The sequence below is a fragment of the Pelodiscus sinensis genome, chromosome 5, assembly GCF_049634645.1.
Source record: "Pelodiscus sinensis isolate JC-2024 chromosome 5, ASM4963464v1, whole genome shotgun sequence".
NCBI classification, from domain to species: Eukaryota; Metazoa; Chordata; order Testudines; family Trionychidae; genus Pelodiscus; species Pelodiscus sinensis.
The window spans coordinates 107,202,361-107,215,075 of NC_134715.1; the positions used below are offsets into that span (position 1 = coordinate 107,202,361).

The 12,715-nt window shown below is 44.6% G+C and overlaps 1 protein-coding gene across 2 annotated transcripts in view; it reads right to left on the reverse strand.

Annotated features, from left to right (window-relative positions):
* The window catches only part of CD38 (CD38 molecule), a 37,135-nt gene continuing 24,420 nt past the window's right edge, over positions 1-12,715 (reverse strand). Inside the window, exons 8-9 of one of the 2 annotated variants that reach the window (XM_006136966.4) lie at positions 4,920-5,006; positions 1-1,998 (exon numbers count right to left, since the gene is read on the reverse strand). In XM_006136966.4, coding sequence (XP_006137028.1) covers positions 1,923-1,998; positions 4,920-5,006 — 163 coding nt within the window. In that variant the 3' untranslated portion in view covers positions 1-1,922. The remainder of the gene's footprint in view (positions 1,999-4,919; positions 5,007-12,715) is intronic. The other variant, XM_014580533.3, reaches the window with a different exon arrangement.

A 12,715-nucleotide genomic window follows, 5' to 3' on the forward strand; every position in this document is an offset into this window, starting at 1 on the left:
TTCTCCTCCCCAGCTCCCCAGACTGTAGAACTCCCTAACAATGCATAACACTGTTCAATCAATGGAACAAGAAAGGACAATCTGGTAGTACATTTCATTTGCACAAAACTGTCATTAAGAAATTGCTTCTGAGTGTAGCCTATTTTCATTCTTTCCTTGGCACAATTTCCAACAAGGCTGGGGCTTGCTGGTCTGATCATCTTACTCCCTCTGCTGGACTTTTTTTTAAACATAGATTTGAGACGTGATTTTTGTGGGTGCCCAGTGGACCTCCTAGGCCTAGGGCACCAAAGAAGGCATCCTGAGCCCATTGATCTGGGAGACGGTTCTACTTCTGTACCATGATTCCTGCAGCAGGTAAAGCTATGTGGGAAATCTTGTTTATAAGGCCCTGTTGTCAGCTGGTCACCACTATTTGAAAATCTCATATTGTTGGGATGGAAAGTGTCTGTACCTGGTCTGAACCCAGTGATGAATTCTTCGGAGTAACAGCTGGTCGGTGAGTTATATTCTTCTTCCATTGTTACCAACTTTACTATTTTAATTTCTGCTTGCATTTAACTCAGAATAGCTAAACTCCAACACTTGTGCTCTGTGCTCCAGCCTGCCCAAGCTTTGCCCCATCCCCTTGGCAACACTGATGTATCATTCTAAATATCAGATGAGACAGTAGGAGAGTGACTAGCCCAGATCTCTCTCTGTGTTTCAGTTCCCCAGATGCAAAATGGGGATGATAGCACTCCTGTTTAGCTCAAGCCTCTTGTGCGGATAAATGCATTAAATATGGGATGATGCTGAGTTACTATGGTATTGGGGGCCATATAGGTCACCTTGATTATATATGTTCTTGGGAGCTCAGGGTGCATTAAATCTCTTTGCTGCATGAATGATCCTTCTAGTATTTTTAAGCAGTGCCTCTCGGCACAACTCCTCCTGTGTGTTTGAAACTTTGTGCTACAATCGTTATCTTTATTATAATGTGTACAAATTGAAAAAAGGGTTAGTTTCATTGTATTCAATGCATATTTAAAGTACTGACTATACTTCGTACATGTTTTGAACTATATTAACATATGTTTATTTGAGGGGTTTTTTATTTCCAAAGTGCAGTGGAATGTATGAATCGTTCTAATACACAGAACTGATAAGTCAAATGTGTAATAAACAAAACATTGTGGAAGTTTTTGCCATGTCTATAAAAATGATTCCTCTGAAAGAAATATTGCTGCTGGCTCAACGTTATGCAAGACACCTGTGCTCAAGAGCTGTCATTTATTAAAGTATAGTTGTCAGAGTTAATTGTTCACTGTTGCCTTAAAATGTGCATTTCCTGATGAGACCAAAAACACCAGCATGCTTTTGACAGGTTTTGTTATATAATCAGTAATTACCAGCATAAACCCTCCCGAGCTACTGTGAATAAGAGATAATTACATAATCAGATTGCCCATTTGCAATCTCACCCAAAATATTGATTGTGGTCAATGTTCCCTCTAATCTTTTCCATTCATGTGCGTATTTTTCCATTTATGTGTAGAATAAATTTTATGTGCACCAAGGCATGTGTGAATGGGCACCACCAGTGAAAACAAAACCTAGCTGTGGGCACTCTACTAATCAGCTGGGCAGCATTTGAATTTTTCCTGAGCAGCCGCACAAGCACACAGCTTAGAGGTAACAGATTGTGGACCTTTTGGCCTCAGGCTGAAGAGGGTGGAAGCCAGCTTGGGCAGTAGGTGCATGTGTACAGTAACCATACCTCAAATAGCATCTCCTTCCATTCATCTATTAGTGCCACAGCAAATATTTTTAACATACAGTGTTTTTATACAACCTAGTACTCTATACAATATATACACACACTCTTGTTTAGTATTGTACACAATTAAGGAATAATTTAGCAATGTGCAGTATTGTGTGTTTCACTGTACATTACTGGTGCAAAGTCTGCAGTCTGCATGGTCAGGGTCACTTGTACACTGAAGCAGCTGAACTGGCCTGTGATAAGACAAAAAGCAAACCCAAACATTAATGGCTGCTTTGTATGTATAGGGTCATAACTCTGCTGATCATAAAAAGAAGTTATCAAGTGACACATGGAAGTCAAAGTACATTTTACGTAGTTCTAAGGCCATGAGATCTTTTAAGGTAATATAAATTATTGCACAGACACAACTGGGATGTTTTCTCCTTGTAGCAGTCTTAAACCATTGAGGTTTTATTCATCACACATCTGAATAATTTTCAAGTAGACTTCTGGGTTTGAAATTTCTTCACAGAACCAATTTTTTGAGTTATTGCCAGAACATCATGTTGACTGGCTGTAAAAAATAAGAAGCATCTGTCCATGCTCTAAATTATGGAAAGCCAAATGTGCAGCTTATATAAATCAGCAAAGCTCCATTTACACTGGCTTCAGTGGAGCAATGTGGAGTGCCAGCAGCTGACTGGCCTGAAGAGTATTTTCAATGTACAATAAAACATTATCTTGCCCCCATTTCTAAAGTGGTCTAGTTACATGTCAGCATTGCTTCGCACAGTTGATTATTATTGACTGAGTTCTTACAGAAGCCCTAAATCATTGTTTTTCACCTTGGGGTTCCACTTATGTAACACACCAGTGAGTGTGTTACAGTTGCACTTCTCTGCAAGGGATAGGAGTTGTTACAGCCCCCAACTAAGGATGTTAAGAAACGGTTAATTGACTAATCGATTAGTTGATAAGGGAAGGTGCTCTGTCCCAGCTCATACCAGTCCAGGAGCTACCCCTGCTGCGGCTCTGCAGTTTAAATGTTGTAGGAACTGGGCACGCAGGCAGCCCGGCTCCTACTACATTTAAACTGCAGAGCTGCAGTGGGGGAAGGTCCTGGACTGGTATGCAGGCAGAGGCTACTTTGTGGCAACCTCCCTTACCACCACCATACTCCCTGGCGGCTGCTCCTCTAACAGAGGCTGGTGGGGTGGAACACCACCGCAGAGACGGTGCTGGGGGGAACTGGATTTTTAAGCCGGCTCCCCCCAGCACCAGCTCCTGTTTCCCTCCCCTTGCTGCCTCTGATAGAGAAGCACTAAGGTACTAAGGTGTGTGTGTGGCCTGGGGAGAGAAGCGAGTAGTCGAGTATTCAGCTTGACTGCTTACATCCTTACCTACAGATCCTTGGCCCTTTAGTACCACACATTATTGGTTCAATCCCCAGTGTTGGCCAGGGTTACATTTACATGAGAACAAAGTGGATGCAAAATATTAAGATTCTGATTTGGCACAAGTTTACATCACATTAGTATGTGTGTGTGGGGAGGTAGGGGGTGCAGGGTGCACATGAATCTGGCCCAATAATGCATATTACAAAGAGGAAGAAATGGCTTTGTCTTCCAGAGGTTAAAATCTTTGTATCAGATGTTGCATTTGCTCAGTCATCCTTCTTTGCAGGCCAACTTTTCCCTCAGTTAAAAGTGACTAAAATTAAAGTATAAAACTCCCAATAGTTTACTGAAATGTTTGTTTGCTCCAGAAATATTCTTGTTAACGTACACTTTCCACTCAAAGGAAAGCTGTTCTCAATAAATACTATTCTTGTTGCTAGTTAACAACTTCACTGACAGGACAGCAGAGTCCCTACTAAAACTTGTTTCCTCTATTTAAATGACTCTGGATCAATGTTAGTCTTATCCTTGCTTCTTCCCCCCGCCAATGCCATGAGCCTCTGCAAATGGGTTTCACGTTACTTCCGTGTTCTTCTCATTGGCAACTGGGAGCAGTGCCCTATCAATGTGCCATTCCTTGTCAACAGCCAGGGTTGACTCTTGCAAGAATTGCCTATAATTCTTCCTTAAGATCCTGATAGGCACAGGTCTGAGATAGGGTTGCCCAACAGTGTTCCCTTGAAGCTGCAGGGCAGCACAGCTTCACAGGTGATTAATCATCTCCGCCCAGTCAGTCCACTCTGTGCATGAAGCCCTGAGCCTCTGACTGGACAGGGCTGATTAATCACTTGTGAAGCTGTGCTACTGCACAGCTTCCAAGGAACACTGGTTGCCAAACCTACAGGATTGCCCTGGTGTTTTCAGGAATTAAAGATCAATCGTTCATTTGAGATTATGTGCGTTGAAACTTCCATGGCTATATCCAACCACAACTGGTAACCTAGTCTGAGGAGAGAATCAGTAGAGGCAGAAAAAAACTGTAGGACCGCGATGCATTCTCTATCTAGTAGGCGTACACTACAAACATGCTGCTGTGTCTCCATGGGAAGTGATCAGGTGGTTCCTGGAAAATCTCCCACCTTCCCACCATAATTCCATGTAGTTGGTTGCAAGCAGTTGCATTGTTCAGGCAGCAGCAGCTCTGAGTGGTGCCAATGGATCCCCACTCTCAGCATGCAGCCTTCTTTTGAGTAAGGAAATGGGGAAGGCAATCATAATAATTAATAATACTTGGCACTTTTAAATCTCAGGCAAATCCTCACCAAACACAGCAGATCTAAACAGTCAACCAGCAAAAAAGGAAGCAAATTCTGGAGTCAGAAGCTAACTACTGAAAATTCAATGCCCCTAGCAGCTCAGATCTTGGCATTCTGGCAAATGGGAGCACATCACTTGTTCTCAGTTGCCATGGCAGAACGCTAGGAGAGGGACTGACTTTAGTAGCGAGGACTGAACTGCAGGGGACTTGAAAGATGAACACCAGCAACTTCAACTTGCCTAGGAGTGAATAGCAAACTAGGGCAGTCTTTCGAGCAGAGGTGTAATATTATGAGTTCTATGATGGCATCAGACTTACGCCACTGGTGTTGTTTTCACACTGGCCGCTGATACATCAACATGATCCATTTCCTTCATAAAACATTCTGATTAGGAGAGGAAACAGCCTAATATTACACAAGAAGACTCCCAAAATAAAACCCAAAGCAAATAATTACCTATAATTGTCCTCACAGGAGACACTCAAATTTCGTTCCTCCAAGATGCTTGTTAACTTTGTTATGGAGTGCCCCACGCAGGACTCTCTAAAAGAAAAACCATAGGTTGTTACATGTATCCTGCATGGGTGTGACACAGGTGGATTGTACACTATGCTGCCTCATACTGACTGCATACACTGTTAAATGTATTTGAAGGGCAAAGAATAGTTTTAGACCTCACTACTGCCAGCTAATCTGTGCCAACGAGCCCCAATACCTCTGTGCATTTCAATATATTTAGTGAATCCTTGGGTGGTGTTAGGGTCTGATCACATGGAGCAGGGCCTTACCGAATAGAATTTTAGCATGATCATCACTCACTCCTGCAAAAAACGTCTTTCTACAGGGGGATAACTGGGTTGTAAGAAATAATTCAGTCCCTCACACCAGCAAGGCATGCAGGTCGCAGAACTTCCCCATCCACAGTTGCTATTCCAGACCTTGTGCCCTACAGCTTCAGTGTGTCTGATGTAAGGCTCACTGAAGTCAATGGAAAGTGATGTGATATTCATGGATGTAGATCCTTACTCCAGACCCCTCTCCACAGCTGGCCATTCCACCTTCAGCTCCCTCTGTTTATCCCTCCCAAATGGTTTACATCACAGGCAGGGATCTATGCTGCTCCTCCCTAGCAAGGTGAATTCATCAGGGCTGGTTCTAATTCCTAGTGTGATATGGTCAGAGCACACCATTGCATACAAAGTAAGGCCAAACTGAAACAAAAACAAAACGGATGTTGACATTGGTACACAAAATACACAACTACAGCTACAAATTATCACTTTTTTTCCTATCCTAAACCCTGCAGACACCCAAATGCGCATATATCCATATCTAATATATACTCCTGCATAGGGCTGCCAGGCATCTGGTTTTTCAATCAGCACAGCTGGTCAAAAAGGAAACCCGGCAGCTTCAGTCAGCAGCACCAAACAGGATATTAAAAGTCTGGTCAGCAGTGTAGCAAGGGCCCAGGGTTAAGGCAGGCTCCCTATGTGCCCTGGCTCTGTGTGGCTCCCAGAAGTGGCTGCCAGGTCCCTGTGGCTCCTAGGCACTGGGTTAGCCAGGAACACGGAGACTCTTCCCTGAGTGCTAGTGCTACAGCTCCCTATGACTGAGAACCATGACCTACAGCTGCAAAAGCAGATCATGGATCCTCCGGGCCTCCCTGTGCCTAGAGGCCTCAGGGACTCGGCAGACACTTTCTGGGAGCTGCAGTAAGGGCTAGTGGGACAGTGCACCTCGAACTCCCTGGCCTAGCCTGGAGTCCAAACTCCCTCCTGGAGCCTGCAGTCCACTCCTCCCCCCCCCCCCCCCCACACACATCTCTACCCCATATCCCAGCCTGAAACCTTCTTGTACCCCAAACCCTTCATCCCTGGCCCTACCCCAGAGTCCACTTCCAGCCACAGCCCACACCCACTCCTGCACCCCAAACCCTCAATTGCAGCCCCCTCATTCACTCCAAACCCCTCATCCCTGCCCCCATCCTAGAGTTCATGTCCCACAGCCAGAGCCAGCTTCCCACCCCCACACTGCATCCCTCATTTCTAGCCCCACCCAGAGCCTGCACCCTCAGCCCAGGAGGGGAGAAGCGAAGTGGTGCTGGATGCCTCACACACACTCCCTGTCTGTAGCAGCACAGTCAGCTCTCCTGCACATTTTAAGGCTCCAGTGATGTGGAACTGAAGCCAGCGGTGGATGAGAGAAACACACCGGTGGGACAGAGCCTTAGAATAGAAGGAGATGAAAAGCGCAACCAAAACCCAACAATCCCTGTGGCCCAGACAGATCAGCGAGGTAGTAGCCCATGAGGGTCAAATGGATGACTGTCCAGCAAAACACAGGACACTTGACAGACTTTCCTGAAGCTGTGGCCTGACACAACATGTGAATCAAATCAACAATCACAGAGCTGACATGTCAGAGATGTTACCAGGAGAGCAAAGGGGAAACTGCTGTGAACCTGCCAGAGGGGCCTCAGCCTAGAAGGAAAGCGTGACTCCGGAAGGGCTGAGCAGGCTCCCAGAACATGAGACAGGAGTTGCTCTGTCTCTGCTGAGGAAGGAAATGTGGGTCATTCCTGCTGCTGGGATGCCTCTGGAGAAGGGTGCAAAAGCCATTCTGGTGGCACCAGGCAAATATGGGAGAGTGCCCACTCTAATGGTGTGGGGGAATTCAAAGAGGCTGTGTGTGCGTCTCTTAAAGTAGTCCTCAAACAGCTGAGTGCCACCTCCCCCCTCCTTTGCTTCCTTTTTAGTCAGTGGGGAAGGCTCTGGTCTCCCACTGTTGTGATGATGTTGAGCAAAAGCAGCAAGTTTCCAGCCTGCAGTCTTGCAAGTAAACTTTTTTTGTTGCACAACTGGGTGGTACTTTCACAAAGGCTGGAGGGGAGAAGCAGCAATCCTAACAGTGCTGGGCAGAGCAAAGAGTATGTGTAAGGAGTGCACCTGTGCAGGTGCAGTGATCTGCTCTTGTAGTTTATGGAGTCACTAAACCCCTATGGAATTTGTCATCTGTGCTGTGTTGCACTTATGGTTTATAGAAATCTGGATGTTTTGGGTTCTCTTGAAATAGTGTTTACCTTGCTCTGGGGCTCAGCCCTCTGTGACCAGATGAATTCATTTGTTAAAATGCTTCCTGCTTATTCTTTTATCCAGGGGAAAATTCCCAGTCATGCCTGCCAGTGGATGGCCAGATCTCCAGTGGACATAAGTAATAAATAGAGGTCCTCAACTGATGGAAGGTATTCCAGGGCTCAGTTTTAATCTCAGTATTACTGGTGCAAATCAGGAGTAAGTAAATGAAGTTATTCTGTATTTACATCAGAGCAAATGAGATCAGAAGGCCCAATTCAGACATATCACAGGCATGCTTCCCCTCTTCCCCCCTTGCCTACTACAGCCTGGCAGATGCTGCTTCTGGGCCTATGCTGGGCTTCCAGCTCATGGCTTGGGAGTTGGCAGCCTTCTGTGGGGCTGGTCGCAGGTAACGGTTAACCTGTAACCATCACCTGTTAAAGGAGCGTGTGTGATACAAAATTAAAATGCCAAAACAAAGCACTCTGTTGCACCCCTGAGGAGATGATGAGAGAGCAGATGTATGACAGATGTTAGTCTGAGTGCCCTTCTGGGAGGTGCTTAGAGCTTTATAAAACCTATAGAGAACGTACCTTCTCTGGTGACTTACAGTTGCTGTCTGTATCAATAGTTAAGATATACATTTTAAACTGTGGTTCTGTTATTAAAAATTACATGGCAAAAAATGGCTTCATGGATTACTCTGCACTGATTGCTGCAGAGCATATGTTCAGTTTCCTTGTAAAAAAGCATTTTCCAATTGCATAGCTTTGCAAACTCAGCCAAGTTGTGCTCTTTGTGTCTGAGTACTACACAGATCAGTAGGGTATCAATAGGATTGCACCAATATGAAGAGATAGAATACTAGGACTGGAAGGGACCTCGAGAGCGCGACCAGGAACAGCTAACAGGAGAGTTTGGAGAGGGAGTTCTCCAGGTAAAAGAGGAGTAAAAACGGGACCCTTGTGGTAAGTGGCTGTCTGGAGTGTGTGTTTGTGTGTGGGGGAGTTATTTGCAGTGTGCTGAGCTTGTGTTTGTCTGGATTGTTTGTTTGGTTGGTTGGTTTGTTTGTTTGAAGGAGCTTCTAAAAGGTTTGAAATCTAGAAGCCTCTGTTAATTGGCTGAGCCTCAGTCAGGGGGAGGGGCTACCAGAGCTATATAAGCCTGTGACTCAGCGACCAGGGAGAGCGCGACCAGGAACAGTTAACAGGAGAGTTTGGAGGGGGAGGTTAGAGGGCACTAGTGACTACTGACCTTCTTTAAAACATAACTCTTAGAATAATCTATATTCCAGAGGTTTAAAAAGAATCCCAATTTATACTTAAACTTATTCATTAGAAAAATGGAGACAGAAGCCCAGCAGCAGAGTGGGGGGCTATCCTGTTTATTGCGTCAAGTGTAACATGTATGATTACCTGCCCTGTGGGCGGGTGGCGTATGTGTGCACCGGTTGCAAGGAGCTCCTGACCCTCAGAGACCGAGTTCGGGCTTTGGAGGACAGGGTGGCTGAACTGGAGGAGCTAAGGGAGGTAGAGAGCTATGTTGATGAGACTTTCCGGGACACTGTAATACTGTCCCACCTCCAGTCTGAGAGCCCCAGTGCTCTTAAGGAGGATGAAAGTCTCAAGGGATCAGAGCATTTAATGGGAGCAGAGGGAAACCATCCGGTAGTTGGGACCCTCCTCCCAGAGGATGTTGCGGTATCCTCTCACACTGAGGATACCTCTGAGGGGGAGGGAATGCCAGTTAGGAAGAGGCAGGTGTTAGTAGTGGGTGATTCGATCATTAGAAACATAGATAGTTGGGTTTGTGATGACCGGGAGAACCGTATGGTCACTTGCCTGCCTGGTGCGAAGGCTGCGGATCTCTCGAGGCATCTAAATAGATTTATGTGTAGTACTGAGGAGGAGCCGGTGGTCGTGGTACATGTAGGTACCAATGACGTAGGAAAGGGTAGGAGAGATGTCCTGGAGGCCAAATTTAGATTGCTAGGAAAGAGACTGAACTCCAGGACCTCTATGGTGGCATTCTCGGAAATGCTTCCAGTTCCACGCGCAGGGCCAGGTAGGCAGGCAGAGCTTCAGAGTCTCAATGCGTGGATGAGACGATGGTGTAGGGAAGAGGGGTTTGGATTTATTAGGAACTGGGGACACTTTTGGAAGAGGGGGGGCCTATACAGGAAGGATGGGCTCCACCTAAACCAGGGTGGAACCAGACTGCTGGCACTAAACATTAAAAAGGCTGTAGAGCAGTTTTTAAACTAAGATGGGGGAAAGCCGATTGGTGCGGAGATGCACATAAATCGGAGGGAGACTTCTCTTAGAGGAGAATCCATTGATAGAGATTATCGAAGCAGTAGTCAGAAAGAGAGGAGGGGAGAGGGCAAACCATGGGCCAGAGCAGACAAACAACCTCATACAAAGGAATCCAATGCATCAGGGAAGGGCAGACAAATAACCAGTGGCAAATTTCTAAAGTGCTTGTACACAAATGCTAGGAGTCTGACTAATAAGATGGGTGAACTAGAGTACCTCGTATTAAATGAGGAGATTGACATAATAGGCATCACTGAAACCTGGTGGAATGAGGAAAATCTGTGGGACACAATCATACCGGGATATAAAATATATAGAAAGGCTAGAGCAGGCCAGGTGGGTGGCGGAGTGGCACTGTATGTGAAAGATAATGTAGAATCAAATGAAATAAAAATATTAAGTGAATCAACATGTTCAATAGAATCGCTATGGATAGTAATTCCATGCTCCAATAATAAGAAATTAGCAGTAGGAATATATTACCGACCACCTGACCAGGACAGCGATACTGACATTGAAATGCTGAGGGAGATTAGAGAGGCTACCAAAATAAAGAACTCTATGATAATGGGGGATTTTAATTACCCCCATATTGACTGGATACATGTCACCTCAGGAAGAGAAGCGGAGATAAAATTTCTCAATGGCTTAAATGACTGCTTCTTGGAGCAGCTGGTGCAGGAACCCACAAGGAGAGAGGCAATTCTCGATTTAGTCCTGAGTGGAGTGCAGGATCAGGTCCAGGATATAACCGTTACCGGACCGCTTGGGAATAGTGACCATAATATAATAACATTCAACATTCCTGTGGTGGGAAGAACACCTCAGCAGTCCAGCACCCTGGCATTTAATTTCAAAAAGGGGAATTACACAAAAATGAGGAGGTTAGTTAAACAGAAATTAAAAGGCACAGTGACTAGAGCCAAATCCCTGAAAGCTGCATGGAAACTTTTTAAAGACACCATAATAGAGGCCCAACTTAAATGTATACCCCAAATTAAAAAACATAGCAAGAGACCTAAAAAAGAGTCACCGTGGCTTAACCACCATGTAAAAGAAGCAGTGAGGGACAAAAAGGTATCTTTTAAGAAGTGGAAGTCCAATCCGAGTGAGATAAATAGAAAGGAACATAAACACTGTCAAATCAAGTGTAAAAATGTAATAAGGAAAGCAAAAAAAGATTTTGAGGAACAGCTAGCCAAAAACTCAAAAAGAAATAACAAAATGTTTTTTAAGTACATTAGAAGCAGCAAGCCAGCTAAAAAACCTGTGGGTCCCCTAGATGATTGAGCTATAAAAGGAGCAATCAAGGACAATAAAGCCATTGTGGAGAAACTAAATGATTTCTTTGCTTCAGTCTTCACGGCTGAGGACATTGGGGAGATTCCTGAATCTGCACCATCCTTTGTGGGTGATGAATCTGAGGAACTGTCCCGGATTGAAGTGTCATTAGAGGAGGTTTTGGAACAAATAGAAAAACTTAATGTTAACAAATCTCCGGGACCGGATGGCATTCATCCAAGGGTTCTAAAAGAACTCAAATGGGAAATTGCTGAGCTATTATCTGTGGTTTGTAACCTATCCTTTAAATCGGCTTCCGTACCTAATGACTGGAAGGTAGCCAACGTGACACCAATATTAAAAAAGGGCTCTAGAAGCGATCCTGGCAGTTACAGACCAGTAAGTCTAACTTCAGTACCGGGCAAATTAGTCGAAACAATAGTAAAGAATAAAATTGTGAAGCATGTAGAAGAACATAATTTATTGGACAAAAGTCAACATGGTTTCTGTAAAGGGAAATCCTGTCTTACTAATCTGTTAGAGTTCTTTGAAGGGGTTAACAAACATGCAGACAAGGGGGATCCAGTAGATATAGTAGACTTGGATTTTCAGAAAGCCTTTGACAAGGTCCCTCACCAAAGGCTCTTGTATAAATTACATGGCCATGGGATAAGAGGGAAGGTCCTTTCTTGGATTTTGAGGAAAGACAGGAAACAAAGGGTAGGAATAAATGGTAAATTTTCAGATTGGAGAGGGGTAACTAGTGGTGTACCCCAAGGGTCAGTCCTGGGACCAATCCTTTTCAACTTATTCATAAATGATCTGGAGAAAGGCGTAAGCAGTGAGGTAGTAAAGTTTGCAGATGATACAAAACTGTTTAGGATAGTCAAGACAGAAGCAGACTGTGAGGGACTCCAAGAAGATCTCACCAAACTGAGTGATTGGGCAACAAAATGGCAAATGAAATTTAATGTGGATAATTGTAAAGTAATGCACATCAAGAAAAATAACCCCAACTACACGTACAGTATGATGGGGGCTAATTTGGCTACGACAAATCAGGAAAGAGATCTTGGAGTTATCGTGGACAGTTCTCTGAGAATTTCCACACAGTGTGCAGTGGCGGTCAAAAAGGCAAATAGGATGCTAGGAATTATTAAGAAAGGGATAGAAAATAAGACCCAGAATATCTTACTGCCCCAGTGTTTAACCACCCTGACAGTTAGGAACTTTTTCTTAATGTCCAACCTAAACCTCCCTTGCTGCAGTTTAAGCCCATTGCTTCTTGTTCGTTCCTCAGAGTCCAGGAAGAATAATTTTTCTCCCTCCTCCTTGTGACACCCTTTTAGATACCTGAAAACCACCATCATGTCCCCTCTCAATCTTCTCTTTTCCAAACTAAACAAGCCCAGTTCTTTCAGTCTTCCTTCATAGGTCATGTTCTCTACACCTTTAATCATTCTTGTTGCTCTTCTCTGGACCTTCTCCAATTTCTCCACATCTTTCTTAAAATGTGGTACCCAGAACTGGACACAGTACTCCAACTGAGGCCTAATCAGCGCAGAATAGAGTGGAAGAA